This window comes from Urocampus carinirostris, chromosome 20 (assembly GCF_059441175.1).
Source record: "Urocampus carinirostris isolate Australia breed hairy pipefish chromosome 20, RoL_Ucar_1.0, whole genome shotgun sequence".
Classification (NCBI taxonomy): Eukaryota; Metazoa; Chordata; class Actinopteri; order Syngnathiformes; family Syngnathidae; genus Urocampus; species Urocampus carinirostris.
Window position 1 is genome coordinate 7,618,515 of NC_142368.1, and position 21,678 is coordinate 7,640,192.

At 40.6% G+C, this 21,678-nt stretch overlaps 1 protein-coding gene across 4 annotated transcripts in view; it reads left to right on the forward strand.

Moving 5' to 3' along the window:
• fut8b (fucosyltransferase 8b (alpha (1,6) fucosyltransferase)) overlaps window positions 1–21,678 on the forward strand; it is a 435,447-nt gene that overhangs the window by 346,597 nt on the left and 67,172 nt on the right. For all 4 annotated transcript variants that reach the window (XM_088324688.1, XM_088324686.1, XM_088324685.1 and 1 more), the window contains one exon: window positions 13,604–14,133. In XM_088324688.1, coding sequence (XP_088180814.1) covers window positions 13,931–14,133 — 203 coding nt within the window. In that variant the 5' untranslated portion in view covers window positions 13,604–13,930. The remainder of the gene's footprint in view (window positions 1–13,603; window positions 14,134–21,678) is intronic.

Genomic DNA, 21,678 nt, shown 5'->3' on the forward strand with positions numbered 1-21,678 from the left:
AACGCGCTCTGTAAATATGGTCTGTTACGAGGATGGCGGCAGTGGTGGTGGTGGGAGGTGGGAGTCCAAACAAGGAAAGGGACACAAGCAAGGTCACGAAGTAAATACGACCATTATTTTCCCCATCTTCTAGTGCAGTGGTCTTATGACCTACGCCTACCCAAGAAAATTGCAAAATGTCTGTATTACCTGTTCTGTTGTGAGGACTGGATATGATACAAAATTTGACAGTTTTCCTGCACATTATTCCAAACTAAATGCAGGGTTCGTACAGGTGCTTGAAATCCTCGAAAATACTTGAATTTTGATGTTTTATGTTGTAAGGTTTGAAAAGACTTTGAATTTTGGGTTAAATGCTTGTAAATTGTTGGAATTGTTGCCATATTTTCTGGCAGTCTGACCATGGACCACGCATTAAAGGGAGAAACATAAAACGAGTCTGCCTAAAAATGACACACACTGCTTCTTTTGGCTTCACTTCGCCTTTACAGTTCTTCTTCCTTTTTGATTAACAATGGCTGGCATTAGTTTGTATGGTGTTGTCATGCAAAGCCTCACAACCTCCTAGTGTTGCACCCAAGAGAACAGGTGACAATAATGAGATGCCGGGAAGCTGCCGTTTTAATAAACAATGGCTAAAACATGGAACAAAATGTTTTTGTTCTTCATTTAATGGCACTGGAAAATTGGATTTAAAAGTCCTTGAAAAGTGCTTGAATCTGGCCATGAAAAAGGTTTATGAACTTTGGAAATTAAGTGATTAATCTCTATTGTTTATTTTGGACTTTTTTAGGTGTTATGTGTCATATTTTTTAAAATAATTTTGACAGTTACTGCGTTACTCCATTACTCAACCCTCAGTGTTTCCTAAATTGTATACAAACCCTCACGGACCGCCAGGGTCTCAAACTTGTGAAAAGAACAAATAATAATGAATAAATCCTAACCGTGTGTGTGTGTGTGTTTTCAATTTCATGCTATCAAAGAAGCAAATAAAAATGACGCAGCGTAGCAAAGCGCACTGATCTCGACCCGCTCGACAGAAACGCTCCCTAAAATTAAACATCACAGCTCACCCAGCAAATCCCAACAATGTTAAGTAATATCCTGTCATTAAGGAGTACTTTTTGAACATTTCCTTACCACCCTGACCCAAAAGTGAAGCAATTAAATCGCGAAAGCTTACACAAGTCTCTTAAGTATTTCCCATCGGTCCTGAGACCCAAAAAAAAATTCCTGAAAAAACGAGCTACACGCAAATGGAGATGTGAGAGAGGCAGTTGGTAGAGTTAAGTTGAAGCAGGGAGGGAGCAGTAAAGGTGCCGTTTCAAGGTATAAAGGCGACCATCCCGCTCTTGTCAATTATTTATGTCATCGTCACCGTCTACATTTATTTATAGACGGTTCACAAGAGGATGCACTTTTTTTTTTTTAGCCTTGATTTCATTTCCGTCTTGAGTAAATAAGACCATGTGCCAAAAAGCTTGAAGGGATGGGCTCAGTCAAAAGAAAATGTTATCATTCCAGGGACTTTGAGCCATCAGTCTTATGTAAGAATGTCAAATACGGTGTTATTCACTTTTTTAGGATACTGAGGGTGGGGTCAGTTTTACGGAAATACCCCCATTGCGACCCCTTTTACCTCCAATTTTGACTGCACTACATACCCACAGGAACCTATACATGGAGTAAGGACGTGGTCGGGGGGAGTTTGGCTGGGGCCGGTTGGGGTGTCCGTGTGGGATCTTTGTCCGTCTTGCGGGTAGTAAGCACTCCCGGCTGTGTTGCTTACAGGCCTGGGACCAGTCTCTGTAATCCCCCCCTAAATTTTCTAGATCAGGGGACCCCAACTTTTTTGAAACTTATGGCTAATTTTCGCTTCTGATTGGCGCGCAGGGCTACCATTTTGATATATATTTTTTAAAATAACAAATTATTTTATTACCATGTTGTTACTATGCTATGCACAGTTCACAATTCACAGATCCCTTAACCCCCTAGGCACTACTGATGTGGCAAGTAAGGACAGCGTTTTCCACTGCTGACTGTTCTCTACCTGTGTTTGGGTAGTGGCAAAGTTGGCACCACTCCATTCCTTGATGTTGTTGGCCCAGTACATTTTCTGACTTACTTTCCCCGTGCCCCTTTGGACTGTGCCCCCAAGAATGACCTTTGCCTGTCCCGATGATCTTGTTATGTGACCATACCACAGCAGTTTTGGTCTGTGCACAGATGACAACAGGGTCCACTGGCCCTCTGATGGCGTTGCGCACCGTTTTGTTTGTCACAGGGTCTTAGTAGCTGAAGCCTAGAAGTTTCCTCTAGCATTGCACCTCCATGGCCTGGATTTTTCTTTCAAGCTTTGCTGTGTCTCAAAAGCATAGAGGAACATTGGAAGTAACTACATTATTACCAGTTTGTTATTATTAGTAGTTAAGTCAACCACTAAAAACATGTCACTTAGCAATCAAATTTATTAGAAAATCACAATGACCATTACTAGTTTGCTATTATCATAACCTGTCTGCGGGCAACTCGGGCAATCTTAAGAGGTTACCTGGTCCCCGTGGGCACCAAGTTTGAGAACCCTGATTTAGATAAGTCTGAGGCTCCGGGTTACCACAGCCTCTGTAATGTCACTCTCATTTCTCTTTTAGTTTTTGAAAAAAAAAACACTTCTAATCTCGGAGGAAATTTGGGGAAAAATACCAACCTAAAGTCCTTTTCATTCAAAAGCTGGACGAAAAACAGCAACGTTGTTTACGTCTAGTATTGTGTTTTGTTTTTGTCCCTCCTGCACCAAGGCTTGGAATAAGTGTGATTTTCAGAGTGACCGTCAAATAAATGGATATGTCACCTGGCGCCGCAGGGATTTTTTCTTTTTTGAGGTCACGGAGCAAAGGCGGTCAAGTTCAAAGACGAAAAGTTGAGGTAATGTAGCAGAAAGTGATGAATTGCTGCGCACTGGGTGTTACTGCTCCGTATAAAAGCGCTCCTCTGTATTAGTCGGGACTTTGATCCCCCCGGGGAACACTCTTCATCAGACCCCGCTCCTCTCCCGCTGCCTCGGTTTGTACAGCCACCATCTTTCTTCCAATTACTACCTGGCTGGCTCCCACTTTAACTACAACACACACTGGATTTTGACCCTCTTTTTTTCCGACTTGCCTCGCTATATATTCCCAACCTCCCACCTCTTGCCATCCACTCCTCTGTCAGTGGCACAGAGAGGGAGAGACCACCTTGGCTTTTTTTTCCTCCTCAGCCGGGGTATAATGGGAGTCAACCGCACATCGTAAATTCAGGGATGGAAGATGAGTGAGGTAAAATAGAAAGCGTTTAAAGGGCTTGGCTCAGCTTGGAGTTTTATTGGTAGCTTATTGCTGGAGAGGAAGCAGTGACGACCATATTTTGGTGGCTTTCAGATATGGTTATAAGATTTATTTGCAAATTAGCATACATGATTGATTGATTGTTGACAAAGGATAGCTGACTACAAGTACCATGTGTTCCAAGGGTATTGTACTTTGTATCTTTATATTCAGTTACATCCAGGGTTCGTACGGGTGCTTGCAATCCTTGAAAGTGATAGCATTTTAATGTTGTGTTTCTTAATAATAATAATAATAATAATTTCCTTTGTATTGTCATTCTTTGTAACAATGTACACAGAACGAAATGTCGATACACCTGACCCGTTGTAGCGAGTCGATGCAGCCGCAGCCAACAGAGGGCGCCGCCATTATACCAATTAGGTATGTCTCGGCCGAGGCGCGAACCAGCGACCTCCCAGTCTCAAAGCGGGCACACTACCATCTAGGCTACAAGGTTTGAAAATTTGCATATGTAAATCACAGATATATTTGTGGATCTGCAAAATACATGATTCACACTGGATTTCTATTTTTAATGGGACTGAATTTGGCTTTAAAAGTCCTTAAAAAGTGCTTGAATTTGGCCATGGAAAAGGCGTACCAACAGCCTTACAACAAATAAAATATTAAAATTTTGGGTTCATAAAAACACAGCATTATAAAAGGTACTGTCGGGAATGTTCAAATGTGTTACTCTCTTCCGCCATCTCCTATCTTAAAGTCATGATCACAGCTCGTGCATCAGGTACTTGCATTTCTTGGACGTGTTTGAATAAACTCGTCATTTTGGGAGTTTGTGTTGGCGTTGTCCTACTCTTACCATTTTCATGCTACACTCACAAAAAACTGCAATGACGAGCATAGAAAAAAGGGCAATTGCTGATTAAACACACTATTTTATGCACAATTGAATGTAGTGTAGTGTATGTAGTGGCATCTTTAAAACCTATTTGTGTTTTATTTGTTTTATTATGCTTGGTTGCATTGGCTAGCAGCACACTCTTGTTTGCTTTTGTCTGCTATTCATGCTATAATTGTTATTATTACTTTGTCTAATGCTTAAGTAAAGTAAAAACAGATGATTGCTAGCTATAAGAGGCGGAAGAGAATGGAAATGTAGATGGACCTCATTAAGTGCCATTGACAACCATATATGTCAAATCTCCATTTTTTATTTAACGAGGGTGGCATTGAATTGAGTCAGCCATGTCCTTTCTACTCAGGGAAGGTTAGCGCTCTCTCGGCAGGGTTATTATAGGCCCTCCCACATACTCCTGACAGGCTCATCCCGTTCACCCCGGGCTGATAAAGGTCAGCCGTTGTTGGGATTCATTCCAAATGGACACAGAGCAGACAACTACGTGAGGTTCCTGCGCAGCCTCGGAAAGCTAGACGGATAACCCAGACCTTTTTTGCGCAGATAATGACGGTCGAGGTTCTTTGCCGCAATGGTTTTCCTCAAAATTGTCTTTCTCGACCTTTTTACAAAAAAACATATTATGATTCCTCCCCATTCCTTCTCAATCCTCATCACTCAATAGCAATAAACTTCTTGTATCACAAACACACAGGGCTGCAACGATTAGTCGACATTGCAGACAAAAATGGATAATAGAAATGGTCGACAATGGAATTCATTGTTGTCAATTCTAGCTAGAAAAAAAAAGATTATCCATTTATGAGAATAAGCGTTTCAATTGTCGGTGACTAGTTAACTATTAACTCAATTAAATGCCAGAAGTTAGTTTTAAATGGGAATAGCCAGCCAATGTTGACTAATTTTTGAAGGCCTACAGAAAAGGTAGTTCTGCAGCTATATAGGAATAGGACATATTAAAAGAAAGCCTAAACCCTCATCTTAAACGGTATGTATCTAGCTTTCACGACTGTTTGATGAACAACAGTTAAACATCGCATTTATGATCCCTTAATATCCAAACAATGCTTGTTATTAACACAATGGCACTTTGCTTGCAAAATAACATTGGATTGCAAGTAAACTGAACTTTAAATGAACTTTACCTGAACATTTCAGCGTCCAATGTTTCCGGTGACATGGTTACACGATTTTAGTCACCATGGTGATCGTGAACGTTCACAAAACGTCATCCCTTTCTGCCCCGTCGTTGATTATTCATCTTTTTTAGATAAAAATAGCTTTGAAGAGTTAGCGGTCTTTACTTAAATATTTGCTTTTTTGCGCCTTCTTGCCATATCGGCCACGTACACACTCTCCTTTGCTGGATACAGGAAGCAACACATGAAAGTGGGGGCCTCCTCGATGTGTGGATAAAGATCTGATTATAGCCACTTCTGCCCTATAAGGGTGATTCTTCTTTCATATCACGAAAACTCAGAGGCTTGATACTTACTGATGAGCTGTGCTAAATTCTTTATATGAGTTTAAAAAGAAAAAACGTATTTTCTGAAAATGTATCTAGACGTCACGGCACTGAATGAGTTAGAATAATTGTTGGTTGCAACCCAAACACACACACATACAACCATTTCCCCCACTCCCCAACTTAGAGCCAGTTCATCACCCTCACTGACGCAGCAAATTTAAAGCCCCGACCTTGACACGTCTCCGATGCGCCTTCACTCATCACGAAGCGTCTCGAGCTTGGCAGGTGAGGCTGTCACTCGGGCCCACATTTTTTACCCGTACGTAAAAAGTCATAAAAGACGAGAGCGTGATTGATGCTTTTTATATATTTTGCCGCTAATCATATGTCTCCCAGTTCTAATTAGAAACTTGTTTGCATAAACCATTACCACCAACTTGCCCTCCCACTAATTTGACGTGCGTGATTTTTATGGGTCTGTCTCTGCGTCAGCACATTCTGTCAACCTCGGAGGAGAGGCCAAGTCTTTTACTCTGGCGCTCCGTTTCGAGATGTAGCTAGGTGGTGCTTTTGTAATCTGCAAAAACACGATTTTGCCAATTTCAATGATTATTCTTGTTATTAATTGAAAAGGTGAGTTGAAATCTTGGAATTGGAGTTTCTGCTCCTTTTGAGCATTTACTTTTTTCATCAGGGTTCGTAGGGCTGATTGAAATCCTTGAAAATGATTGAATTTTAATGTTGGGTTTGTAAGGATGGAAAAGTGCTTGAATTTTGATTAGGTGCTTGTAAAAATGCGTGCCATGTTGTCAAGTTTGCTTGAAAATGACGTTGACACTGCTCTCTGGTGGCTTCACTTTGCCATTTAATATTGCTATTATAGATGATAACATAATGTAAAATATTATTCGTATTTTACTGTGAAAAATAAATATGCAAATGTATCTGGCATTGTAAAATAGTTATTTCTTTGATATACTATATATAATGGAAAGGACAAATTCTGAGACATAATCCTTAAATTTAGCAAAATGCTCTGTTTTGGCAACAGCAAATTATTTAATCTTGTAAAATAAGGATTGCTTTTCTTTATCATAGGAAAACATAATAAAATCTTTATTCTGTCGTATCAGAAAACAATTTCCTCTTTTACAAAAAAAAATGTGAATAATACCTTAAATGAGCAAGATTCATTTTTTAGATTCAGTCTTTTAGATTTATGTATTTACAAGTGCTTTGTTATGCATTTGAAATGTATTTAATAATTTACTTGTTATAATTCTTGTATCGTGTAAAAAGAGAAGAGAAATGCGATTACATTCAAATCTCTGATGTTCCTTTTTTGGAGTTTTGACCGGTATTTACAGCCTCTTGATTTTTTTAATGCGCTGAAAAAAGAGGTTGATTTCTGTGTATACTCCATTTTCAATATTTATAGGTATCCCTGTGTGTAGTTGTACACACTTGTAAGATCTTTCGTCTTTATTTTTTACAAGTAATAGAAAAAGCGATTTCAAGTTGGTCTTTTTTTCTGAGGTTTGTCCCAGACACATAGCAGCTGGCTTATGATTTGCAGGCAGTGGCGAATGTGTCATGCCCCAGACTTTTATTTACGATGTTTTATTCTGACACATTTGACCTTAATCATAAAACTGCAGTTCCAGCGATTTGGATATTGCACTTTGTCACATTTCAATCCGTTTTTTGATTGAGTGTTTTGTACCAGACACCAATTCACTCATTCCCTTTTTTCCCCTCCTTGTGTTAAACTTGGCTTTTTCACATCCATCCCCGAGGAAAACGCTGAAAATATGTCAGGATTGTGAAGCGTCCGCCCTGCCAAGAAAGTGGCCAGTAAAGCTGCTTAAAGTTTATTTGTGGGCAAATCGGGGCGGCAACAGCTGCTCCGGAATCGCTGCGCTTTTAGATGGCATATTTCTCAGAAAACGATTTGAGGCCGTCTTTGTCCATTAGGCGGTGAAGATCTGGGGTTTGCACGGGGGCTTGAATTCTTTGAAAATGATTTTATTTGAATGTAGTGTTTTCAAGGATTGAAAAGTCCTTGAATTTTGGGTGATGTGCTTGTCAACGCTTGTAATTGTTACCATGTGTCTCAACAAATCTGCCTACAAACGACACTGTTCTCTGGATGTTCCCTCGTGATTAACGGCCGCTGGCATTAGTTTGTATGGCATTATCTTGTGAAGCGTCATCGCCCGCTATGGGTGGAGCCCAAGAGGACAGGTGCATGCTTTACCTAAAGAAGACACTATGAAATGTGTATTGGTGCAAGAATAACTATGGACATTTATTAAGGGCAATGCAAACAATTAAGGTAGCAATTCCCAGTGTTGAATTGTAATTGGAAGAACTTACTGCAACTCAAAATGTAAGCTAAATATTGCTGTCATTTTGGTCTCAAAAACTAATATATTCGCAATTTACTCAAGATCTAAAAACCGTACCCCTTGTAAATGTACACGCAAGATTAAAAATTGCCTATGTAAAACAAAGATATATTTTTGGCTCTGAAAATTCAGACCGGTTTCTTCTTTTAATGGTACTGGAGAAATTGGGAATTTGGCTTTAAAAAGTGCTTGAATTGGGCCTTTAAAAAGGTGTACGAACCCTGAAGATCAGACTTTGCCAGTTATGTCGCCGGACTGCCGACGATGAATCGAGATGACGTTTAATTAGTTTTTTGCCCTATCATTAACGTTCTAGCTATTTTTGTATCACTGCAATAAAATGTCATTTGCCTTGGTGGTGTAACCTCTATGCGTCCGTTTCTTAAATTTTGGTCATTAATCACTTGAGGCGGTTACCGTCCAATAAACGGTTTTACCCTTGTACGCACACGTAAAACAAAAACATTCGGAGATGAGTACAGTTGTATTTTTTGTAGGCGAATCAAATCAAAGTTGTTATCAGGTTTTTGCCGAGCCTGCTCCAAAACATGCACAAGTGTTGCCCTTCAGGACCTGAGTTTGGCACAAGAACCAAAACAGTTACTGAAGAGTTTGTGTTGAGCACTTCAATATGGAGAAGTGTGCGAAGCTCAGATCAGAGGATCAGATTTCCAGTTGAAAAATCAGTTTTAACTATGAGGGTTTTCCCCAAGTGCTCTATAGCCCTGGTGAGCCGCCATACTCTCAGAAACCGTCACCAGCCTAAAATTACTGTATTTCCCAAAATATAAGGGCCACCTAAAAAACCCAAATTAGCCATAAATTGAAAAGTGCCCTTTATAATCCGGTGCTTCTTGTATACCACATAATCCGGTGAATCAAATTGGAAATGCACACATTATATATACTGTACTTGTGTGCATTACTACACAAGGTTTTATGGTATATTATCATGTTTGGCTAATGATGGATCATTCGAAAAACTTCACTGACCAATATAGAAAAATATTGTGTGATACCCTCATAAAATATTTTGAGAAAATGACAAAATACTTATTTTGGGGGGGTAGCGTCTTATAATCCGGTGCGCCGTTTAGTCTTGAAAATATGGCAACGGTACTGTATGAGAAACAGGATCATTGGCATGTTCCACACAAGCTGAGCTGGTTATTATCTGAGCCTTGACAATTGTGATTGTATTTTGAAGGTATGAATTCAAAAAGCTGCCACTAGGATTTATTAAAACACCTAAATTAGAAGTTGGGTTGATTAAGACCTACAATGTTCATTAAAAAAGAAAAGAAAACACTTCTGGTATTATTTCTAATTCGAATGTAAGAATATGAGTACTCTTTCAATCTCCAAAATATGGTCTTGGTGCTTCCCTGCATAAAATTGTATATCTCCCCCACAGCAACACGTGTGAATAAATTGCATTTATTTGCCAATGCATACTTGAAGAGTGAAACATATATTCATGCCAGGGATAAGGCTTCCTCGGGTGAGACGAACCCAGTCATGTTAGTGTAATGGAAGCCGTCCTCAGCTGAGCTCCATGCATAATGCAGCGGTGGACCTCATCTTCCACCTTATTGCTTACAGAACCGAGACTCTGTGATGGATGACCCCCGTTGCGAGTTGACTTATGTCCAAGATTCACTTGCTGTACTGGATACAGGTCATCCTGGACGACCTAGCACATACGTCAAAAACACGTCAGCGAGGTACTGAGAGGGCGGGGTATAAGCCCGTTAAGAGAAATTATTGCGATCAAGTTGAAATGGAGATGATCGGTCGAAAAATGTGAGTGAAGTCACGAGAGGACTAAAATGATAAAAGTAATGGTGCGAATTATTTTGTGAAGGGTTTCAGTCTTTACACGAAAAGAATAATACTGGGGATGGGGTGTGTATTTCGAGCCATAGCTACTGAATGATGAAGCAGAACAAACGCATTTATAGCTAATGTGCTGCTGAATCATTGTCATTAGGAAAATAGTTACCCATTTACTGTTTTGTAATGTGTACCTTATAACTTGGTGCTCTTTACATACTGCAGAATATGGTAGATTTGTATTACATACAGTAAATATAGGTATGCCTTACCATACGAGGTTTTACGGTATACTACTGTATGTGTGCAACGATTGTTCATTGATGAACTTCACTAACCAAACTCGCATAAAATTGTATTTAACTGGAATCAAACCTGGGTAGAGGTGGTGAGAGCGCCGACACTTAACAACTAGACCACCAGTGGAACAGGTGACATGGAATCACACTTTAGCACTTATTATGTTCACACTATTTTTACTCACGTGGCCAGCAACACTGACTTGCATAGTGTATTCTGATAGTTAAAACTAGGGTTTGGCACAGCAAAATGTTGAAAGAGCCCTATTTGACCGAAAATAAAACAAACATGTTTGGAGGTGCAAAAAAAAAAAGAAAACCTCATTATAAGCCTTATAAGGAAGGCATCATATACTGTATATGTATACTGTCTATGTCTATAGCCACCAGGGACCAGTTGTTGCTGACCTCTGAGTTAAACAGTCTCTCCACGTCTTCACAAATGTTAGAGAATGGAGAAAACTAACGTCCTTCAACAAAATACTACATAAGCTCTTTAACTTACGTATACATATCAAACCTCAACGTCATTGACACACATGTGAAGAAGACATATTTATCGTAATGGATATCATTGTAATGTAGATCTTACTGTATTCTTTATTTGATGTGCCTTATAGTACTGTGTGCCTTATGTATGAAAAATATATGACAAGACTATGTTTTAGGGGGTTGCACCTTATAATGCGGTGCGCCTTGTAGTGCAGTTACTCCTTTTTTTTGTTTGTTTTTCAATCCCTTATTTTTACATATTGCAGCCCAAGGACTTAGACGTTTTTTTAAAAGTCATACTTAATTCTAAAGAATAATTAGAATTGGTCTTAAATTGTTATCATAATAGTAACTCCTGTTTCACTTGGCACGACACAGTTGCTTTATATTTACGAGTTTTAGCATGGGGAACATAAACCTCATTATGGCTTTCATACACGGTGGAAAGCCTGCCTTTTTGTTAAGTCGCTGTCGTGTATTAACAACTGGAGTGCAGCACTTATTTTCCATGATAAAAAGCCGGCTCAGCACATCCGGGGCCCACGTAGTATAAGAGCGGCGGTGCCAGTGTCGACTGAGGTCAGTCACAACGGCAGCGTATTCATGAACGTGTGTTAGGATCGCTGTGAAACGATGACAACAGTGGAGGAATAGAAAAGAATATATTGACTCGTAACCTTGCAACCTTTCTTCCCCAGCAATATTTTTCAAAACACAAATTGATATTTCCTATCTGAGGTTCAAGATCAAAATCTACTGATGTATTATCTCCTTATTTTGAGTGTCTACTAAACTATAACCTTACATTTACTGTTCTCAAATATTTTTTTCTACACAGAATAAGATCCCCCATAAAATAAATTTAAATAATAATATACCAATCAGTTACAAATGCATCTTTGGCACTCTCTCATTAACTACATTTTGTTTCAACGAGAGTGGCCAGCACTGACTTTAAAATACCATGTTTAAAACTCTGCCGTCGAAACTCCAGTTTCACATCCTTTTTTTCTTTTTCATTTCTCCGCACACACTTTAAGATAGACTTCCTCTGTGACTGAATTTGAGCTCTGCTAGCAAAGAGCTAGCCTCCATATCAAACTTGCACTAACATTGAACCTTCATATTAAGGTGGGCTCAAACTGTAGGCAGTGAGTTTGAGACCCCTGACTTGAGTTTAACTTGACCTTCTAAGATGGTCCCATAAATGTTTTTAAATCAGTTTTTGTTGGCAATCCTCGCACCACCGTTGTTTGCGATCCGTACAGATCTCTGATCAAAGATGATAGGTTTCACCTCTAACAATCGTCAAACTATATGGGCTGCTCTCATCCATGAGAATCCCATCAGCGCACTTTTCCTCTTTGCTGAACTCTCCCAGACACACGAGACTGTGCTGTTGTCAATCAACACCGCCGCCTACCACCACTTCACGGTGAAATTCAAAGACGCTCTGTTATATTCCACATTGTGGCGGTGCGCGCCGTGGGGTGATCTGATGCACACTGGAGCACCCCGCGCACGTATCTGCCAGTCTTTATCACGTCACGCGACGGCACCCGGCCGCCTCGGCAAAGGCTTTGTCGGGGATGATGACAGGGAAGGTTGCGTCGTCAACGCGGCACGCGTCCGTCTCCGGCTCCCCCCTGCTGCTCCGGGAGTAAGGAGAATGATGATCCAGGGATTTTTCTTTCGATTCTCTCTGTTCCAGTGAATTCGCTGTATCACCTTGATGGTATTACTTTCAGTTCTTGCTGAGGGGATGACATTGGGTGCCAAAAATCTGCAGGGTTGAGCCCAAAAGATCTTACCACAACGCTTAAATGTGTGAAGTATAAAAGTAGCAATGGTTTGTGGTTGAAAACCAGAAGAAACTTGAAAATCTTCTGGTAAAAAGAACAAGGAATGTCGACACTAACTGTTGTGTCAGCCCGTTTAACCCAAATGACGTGGTACTACCCTAAGCTCAGAGTATTGAGATTCCAATGACTGCAGTGTCAGATGTCTTCTTTTAAAGGGGTTTGAGCCTTTTGCAGAGTCATCATCCAGGTACAGGAAGTAAAAACTACATTTTGCCTCTAGCATCAGTACTTTTCTTAAGGGACCCAAAGTGTCTGCCAGAAGGCATTACGTCAAAGAGGTGAGATGAGTCCTTGAAGGTGGGGTGCGTGGTTTGAGGTGTCCTTAAAAAGTTGAGTTTAATATTCTCTCTCATAAGTATGTGTTGGCAATCCCCAACTGAATTCAAAGAGCCATTATGCTTGATTTTCGAACCACATCTATCTGATTTTATTTTAATTTTAGCAAAGCTGTTTGGGAGGGACACATTAGGAAGAAAGAATGTGGGGCCAGGGGAAGCCTAACGAGGGGCTTTATGCTCTTCCCCACCTTTTTTTGTTTCGATTGGTTAGTGTAGCATACAAATGTTTAAAGTAATGAGAGGCCGGTTTCAAGTACAGGTGAAACTTCAACCCAAACACCCAAGAAAAATGAAAAAATGAGTTCATTCGCGTCCAAAAAATGCTTGTGCTTGGATGCATATCATGAACAGACAGAGACTGCAATAATGACACAAGCCAGGAGATGGTGGCAGCAAGTAAAAATGTTACGAAGTCCGTACAGCTCTTTTTATTATGTTTGCCTCAGACCAGACAGAGAGCAGCTGACAATTTTCTAGGCTGTGTTGATGAGTTTTTGGTTTCTGGACCAGGACTTGAAACTTGTGTGACTGGCCATTAGTCTCTTGGTGATTCCCTTGCATCTCTTCACTTTTATCTATTTGACTGAAAAGGTTTGCTAAATACCTTCCCAAATCAGCCGAATTAACACTTTTCTTTTTGTGTTTTTTGCAGCCTCAACAAAATATTCTGAAGGGCCTCAAAGGAACTTGGCTGGACAAGTTGGAGCAGGGTTGGCGGACGTCAAGCTAATTGGAGAGGAGCATCTTCACCATGCTGTAGCTAAAGAAAGGAACGCTGGAGAGCACCATTAACCTTTCATATACTCTCCGGTCGAAGTAATCCTCTGTCTTGCCAAACGCCCGTCCAAAGATGCCAGCTCTCAAGTTGGCACTGCGTCACATGTGGTGACAGGACACTAGCGGACCATCAGGCAGCCCGGCGGGTGGTTTGGGGGTACAAGCTTATCAGGAGGCAAACAAAGGCAAGCGTGGTGGCACCATGCGGCCTTGGGCGGGCTCGTGGCGGTGGATCACCCTGGTGCTTCTGGCCTGGGGGACGCTACTCTTCTACATCGGTGGGCATCTGGTGAGGGACAGCGAGCACCCGGAACGCTCCAGCAGAGAACTCTCAAAGATCCTGGCCAAGTTGGAGCGGCTCAAGCAGCAGAACGAAGACCTGCGACGTATGGCCGAGTCACTCAGGTAAGGGGTTGCTTTCACATGTTGTTGTTATTTTATTTATAAACTTGTTTAATGGGCTGATCATATAAGGAATGTGCGCTGCAGTTTTTCATCCAATTGAACAACCTTGATAATTACTTCACTGTTAATTATGTTTCGACTAAAATGACAAACCTTAGCTAAGGAGCATTCAGTCAATAACCAATTATCCGCAGATCTGGAAAAAAGCACAGTCATTTTTTATTTTCCTGCTTAATCAAGTCCGTCATTAGCAGTGTTTCCTAGCTTTCCTTGTGTTTATTTCCAAAAACAGTAGACACCAGGGATACTACATTAACCTGTTCTGAGGTGAGGGTCGCACGGTGAACCCTATGGTAATTGGCTATCGTGTTCCAAACCCCTGGTACCCTGGATATTAACATTGGAATAACAAAATAATATATAAGAAAATACTACTTATATTTAGATGTAGATGATTAGATAACATTATAAATAAATATACATGCAAAGGAAAAATCAATTCTTTTTTCGTTTGGTCTGAGGTGACTTGAGCCGGTACATTGGAGTTAGTGGGTGGATGCAGACGACGGGTTAAAATCCACTCGCAAGGCTTGTCCTGTCTTTTGAAGACTTTGTTGCTTTAATTTCCTTCTCATTCTTAACCAATGTTCTGACTGTTGGTTACAGTCATGTTCCTCAGTGAGGGTAACTATGCCGTTGCCTTTGTCGTATTTCTTGATCTTCACAAGCTTTTCCATTGTTGCCATCTTATTACTTCTTCATTTTGTGTTTTAGAATGATATTAAGTTTGTTACATGAGACTTTGAACTGAACAGAGACAAAAATGTAGCAGTGTGGGAGGTAGTTTATCCAAAAGCATATCGGCACATTCACGAAGCTTAGAAAGACATCTTATTCCACTTCGTAACGTGAAAACGTCATCAGGTGGGCATACCTTAACCCAGGGGGATGACTTTTTAATTCATTTATTAAAAACCAGCATTTCAATCGAGAAGACACTCCAGGCCCCCGGTGGTCTTATCAGTCATTTTACAAATAACCATGTGAGGATGAGGATTTTTCTTTTTTCCATGCAATTGGCTCCACCTCTGATCGCATCAGTATATCCAATTTTGCCAGGCAAGCAGCCCAACCCACAAAACGTTGCGGCAAAGTTTCATTTAAAAAAAGAAAAAAGCCAATCAGCGGCGGCGCAAATCCTTAGTGACAAACGGAGATGGATGGTCGCGCTCCTCAGCAAATTTTATTGTAGCTTTATTATACTTTGGCAGACGACGGCGTTGTTGTTTAAGCCCATTAACCATGCGCCATCTTTCTCACATTCGGGATGTGCGTAACGGAGAGACAGATGGTTCTCCTCCTACTCTCCCGAGTGCTGACGTGTTTCTTTTTAGCGCCTGAACAATAGTTCCACGTCGGGGTTGGGGGGGTTAGGACTTCAATGAGCTCGCATGGGCGCATCCTGCCGTTGACGCCGAGCCTCAGATGTCGCCGCTCCCGTGTGATCTTTGCTTTGATGGCGAACGCTTTGCCGTGTTACCAAACAGCAAAACCCGTGCACGTTTCTTGGTGCCGGAAGCCGTTTCTCGATTGAAAATCGGCCTGGCGACAGAGGTTGAAATCAGCGCGTCGGAGAAAAGTAAAAACCAGAGTGGCTCGGGGTCCAGAGGAGTCTCTGTTAGACTCTGATTGTTGCTTATATAATCAAACTACAATTTGTTTGGATAGCACTTTTCAGACACCAAAATCTAACTCATGTCAGGACCAGAACGAAAACAGGACCCACTTGTGTGCGTTTCTCTTAGTTTTATTAGGAAAAAGGGAAAGGGTAGTATACAGGATCTGTTGATCGTGGGGAGCAGGTTACTCAGACGCGGAAGTGGTATTTCCGTGGCGAGCAAAGGCAGTGTCAAGAGCAAGGAAAAACGGATCGATGGCCGGGAAGGGGGAGCAAAACCGTAGTCAAGTTCAGAAAAGGGGTCAGAGCCGGGAATCAAACAGGAATAAGGACAGGAGAGAGTCGGGGTCGAAGGGGCTTGCCTAGCGTGAGCTGAGATTCGCAGACGGACTGACAACGGGTGACAGGATGACGGGGGGGTTTGAAAAGAGTCAAGCAGCAAATCAGAATCCGAGGAGGTTGGCGCCAAAGGAGCAGAATCGGGTGCCTCGCATCTTTGCTATGTAAAAATATTGAATGTACAGTAAGAAAAATCCCTAATTTGGGTCAAGAGAAGACCGATTCAGGTCGTGGTTTAATTTCATGATGCATTTTTGAAATACTAGCACACTTCACCCTGCCCTTACAAAAATATTATAAAGGTAAATTGTATATTTTTTTTAAATTCAGAAACAGGCAGATTTTTTAAACCAAAAATATGTGATTCTTTGTTTCAATCTAAAAAAAAAAGTTGGGTTGTGTTAAAAAAAAGCCTATTTACACACAGACAAAGTATAGCATAAATAAAAGTTTTTTTTAAATTCATAATTTTGTCAAATTTCTTAAGACAAACCAAATATAATATAACTCATTTTAAGAAAATGGGTGGTATGTAGAACATTTATTTATTTGACAAATATGCCAAACAAGCACTCAAAAAAAACAAAATTGTATGGATATTATAAACATTACTAAAAAAAATTTGATCTCTTAAAACAAACCAAATACCAAGTAATTCATTTATAACATCTTCATCAAAATTTGGTTTCATTCAATTAAACTGGGCTCTTGTGTGACCACGATCCATTATTCCCAAGCCTATATTTCTGTATGGACCGGCAAAAAGCACTTTTGGACACGATCCTCAGTCGACTACTGCTTAGAGCAGGGAGATGAAATAGCAAAGTTGGGTCGTGCATAAGAAATCTTTTCTTTCATTCTTTCCGCCTAAAATGAACAGCACCCATGCAGCTGCAATCCATTTTTATTTTCTGTTCTTTAAGCCTACAATGAACAGCATGGGTCCACAGAGAGCTTTTTTTACGTTTAGACTGCTGAAATGTGCCAGTTTGGCCAGTAGTCCCTTATCGCCGTTCTACTAATGATAAGCGCATGTTTTTTTTTTTTGTTTGGACTGCTAAGCATGCCCTTGTGGCCCTACCATAAAAAAAAACAGGACCCGTGCGGACGCAATCCGTTATCCCTAATCAACGTTAAAAGTGGAGGTGGGATATTTTGAAGATTCTCGCATCATGCGGGGGGTTATGGTCCCTATCAACTGTTATTAACAATGAATTACAGTATGTGACATTCAAAAATTGGAGTTCTTAAAAATTGGCTTTTAATTCTAATTTGGAATTCCTGGACAAATTTCACCAACATGCTGTTGTAATCGGTCATAATCTAAAGAACAGAAAGCATATGCAATTATTACAGGGGCCGGCATCATGTGACCGTCCCCAGAAGGTGGCGCTCTCTTGCACTTGGATGTCTGCAGCTGTATCTTTAAAGGATGCTAATTCATCTGTCACTCCCTCCCCATCTAGATTGTGTCAGGATAAACTGTAACACCAGTTTACAAGAATATAAAATAAGTACACATTATTTTTTATTTTTCACCCCCCCAAAAAAAAAATCATTTATAAAATCTTAAAGGGACACTGTGTAATATTTGACCACTGGAGTTTGTGGTATTTTATAATGCAACTGAAAATGGATAGAAACAAATGGCACCATTTTTTTTCCTCAATGTTTTTGTTTTTGAGGTACCCATAGCAGCAAGGTGGCGGATAATTATGCGAGCTCCTTCCAGGCGAGCCTCAAATTTGCATTTATTTTACAAACAAACCTTTATATACGTCGAACTTCCATTTGCAACTGTAGGAGTCCGGCAGTGAATGAGTTGCATTTGAGTTCCGGAGTCCCATGAAAGTTCTGTAGCAGGATGCAGCAAATCCGTCCCAAATCGCAGACAACCACCTTGAGCTCCGTGAGTCTGCTCGTCTTATATCCTTAGTCTGAAATGCTGTTTTTTTTTCCTCGGCACAGTATCCTGTAAGCTCAGCTCGGCTTTCCTTTACTTGGCTCTGAGTTGGGCTAGTCAGTTTTTCTCTTTTACTTAATGTATCATAGGAGAAACCTTTTTATTCTAGTAAGGATTGTTGACTCAAGACTGAAGTTTCCTAGATTCCTTTAGCAAATGTTTTATATAGGTAGAATTGCTTCAAATTATATTTATTTGGTTCGGAATCTAATTCGGTGGTTACGCAGTTAACCAGCCGGTGGTGCTCAAGTTTCCCCACCAGAATTAGTCCCCAGAAATTTCTCATTATTCTAAAGCAAATGTGTCAAACAGGCGGCCCGCGGGCCAGATCAGGCCTGCTAAGGGATTGAATCCGGCCCGCGAGACAACACGCAAGAGAAAAACAAGCTGCGGGTTGAAATGTCAACTTGATGTTGCCAAAGCCAGGTCCCTCTCACAAAGACACTGTACTTGTATTTATTTCTCTCTTTCTCTTTCTCTCTCTTTTCCACCCCTTTTCTCCCACTCTGTCTCTGTCTCTTTCACTCTCTGTGTCTCTCTTTTTCTCTTTCTTTGTTGCTCTTTGTCTCTTTCTCTCTGTGTCTTTTAACTTCTTTTGCTCTAACTTCCTTTTTTCATTTTCTCTATTTTCTCTTTCTCTCTTCATACCCTTCACTCTTTCATTTCTCTCCTTCTGTTTTTCTATTTCTCTTTGGATTTCTTTCTTTCCCCCTCTCACAACTTCTCTTTTTATCTCTTTTGTTTCTCACGCTCTCTCCCTTTTTTTTTTTCTTTGTCCCGCCCTCTCTCATTTTCCCTTCGTCTTTCTCTTATTTTTTTCTCTTTAATCTACTAGTCCGGCCCCCGACAGAATGTATCCCCCCGAGTTCAAATGAGTTTGACACCCCTGTTCTAAAGGAAGCAATCTTTCAAACATTGTATTTTAGCTTTTAAATTATCAATTTTGTGGTTCATTGATATTGATTGATCAATCCAAACGAAACTATTGGACACAACAAAATAAATAATGCAACATGGTTGGATTCTAAACAAACCCCTATTTACTTGCATGGCAAGGAAATCAAATCAATAAACAAAAGATATTGCTGACAACATAACTCGCAGTGGTAAAGAGGGGAGGGGGGGCAAGGGATTCTCTGGCGTTTGAATGTACTGATCAATATGCCCAATTTTAGGATTATCAACACATTTCAAACAATCAGGAATTACTTCATAGCATGTCAGAATGTTCTGGAAGCAAGAGGGAAGAAAAGAGAGGAAAAATAGGCGTTCGCACCTTTCCTTTTAAATGCCAATGAGATCATCGGTCAGCAGAGATATGTCCCGTGTGGACGCTTTTTTTATAACGTTCTCCAATATACAGATTGGATAAAAGCCAAATTTCAGTCATGCAATGAAATGAAACTGAAATTATCATTGAATAAATCAATCATGATGACACACATAGGTGCATTATTAATCTTTTGATTACAAATGAACACATTGGGGTTTAAATCTTTATTATACAGCTGGGGAGTTTGGTTACTTTCTGTAGATGAAGAAAATGTTTGTCCATGAGCCCTGGTGTGCCTCTGCTCTTGTGTGCCAATCAGGGTGTTCTATGTAGTGCAATACTTACAGTAGAACCGAAATTAAGAAAAAGGGAAAGGAAAAGGGGCTGATGTGATTGATTGTGAGTCAGTCGTTGGATAAGGTTAGGGGAAATGTTTGTGGCAGTGTAGTTTCCTAGACTTATTAAACTAAGGTTTAACTTTTTGGCCATAGTTCAAAAAAGCTTGTGGCTCAAAGACTTGATACTTGACTTGGACTTGTTACCTAAAGACATGTATTTGACTTGGACTTATGGGTAAAAGACTTCAGACCCGGAACTTAAAACCTCGACCTGTAACCAAAGATTTGGCTTGACTAAAAGAATCTAAACATTTATCAATCTTGTAAATTAAGGACTTGGAATTTAGTTTGACTTGTGACTTGTAACCAAAGATTTAGATTTGACTTGGGGGGCTATGGACTTAAGATTAAAATGAAACGTTTAACTTAAGGCTTGGACTTGCAAAGATTTAGATATAACTTGAGGCCAAAGACTTGAATTAAATCCCTAACCTAAAAACTTTGATTTACTTGGACTTGGGGCTGAAAGACTTGATACTTGACTTTGAACCTTAAGGCAGGGTTTTCTCAACCACTGTAATAAAGCACAGTGATAAATTAGCATGCCGTGTCATGGGAAATTATCCAATTTGTGTGCCTGTGCAGACTAGTAAAAGCTATCTTTAGGTGGGTTTAATTTTACCGGGGATGCAAAGGCACCAACTCTGGGTGTGCAGTGGAATTTCTTTCAATAAAAATGTGCCTTTGCTCAAAAAATTCTGTCTTAAGGTGTCGATATAGTTTGGAGTTGATGAACTTTAGTTTCTGACTTAGAATTATTGATCAAAGACATTAGAACTGAAACCTAACAACCTGGGAATTTGCTTTGTGGCACAAAAACTTGATACTAGACTTGGACTTTTAACGGAAAGACATGGAGTTGAGGCGCAAGGACTTGACATTTGACTTTGACTTGGAATCTCGACTTAGATTTTTCAAATACATTACAGCTGATCCCTAAAAACTTGGATTTGACTTGGACTTATTGCTCAAAGACTTGAGACCCAAAATCCCGATTTCAACTCAGACTTGTGTCTAAAGACTATACTTGAATTAAACGAGACTGGGATTTTGATTTGACTCGTAGGTCAAAGAAATACCCGATTTTGAGAATAGATTTGTATTTGGAACCCGCAGACTTGACTTGTGCTCCGCTTTGTTCACCAGTGCAAAAACCAAAGTTTTTAAATGATTTATCTTGTTTTAATTCTATTATAAAAACCCTGCCGTCAGCTTTCCAGACATTACCGAATAATCGCCCGAGAAAAAACGTTCAGAGACGTCCAAGAATCAGACCTTTGCCTCGATTGCGTCGGAGGTAAGAGCGCTATTACGTGCCTCCGTCTCATTCGCTGTGCATTCGCCCGACAAGTAATAGAAAGCCTTTCCTGACCTCCTCCCGCACCTCATCCAGGAGCGCCCATTATCCTTAAATTACAGTCCTAATAGACACAGCGCGAGCATTATTGCACTGCCCGTCATCCGTATCTAGCGCCTGGTGCCGTTATCTCCTCCGTCTCATCTGCATGACTTGGGCACCAAACTGCTGACGGAGACTTGGCGCCCGTCCAGAATGCCTCTCGCGGACCTTCGTCACGGACACACCGACTTAGGAATAACTTACCAGCTACCCCGATCGACTAGCTCAGCCCACGTCTGACCCAGTTCGCCGGCCGCCGTGTCCTCCGGGTTCGGACCGGAAATATGTCGGTGTCAACAAATCCAGACGCTCTTTAAAAGAGGATCCCGCTGACTTACGTTATTAAAAAACCTTTCTGCGCTGTGACATGCCACGCTCAGTTGTTTCATTGAAATTCAGATCCATAAAACTTACATTAATGGAGTGGCTTGCTACTTTGTGAGACTGTCCTCCCGCTGTTTGGGGAATGAATTATGCTTCAAATTGGTTTTGAGT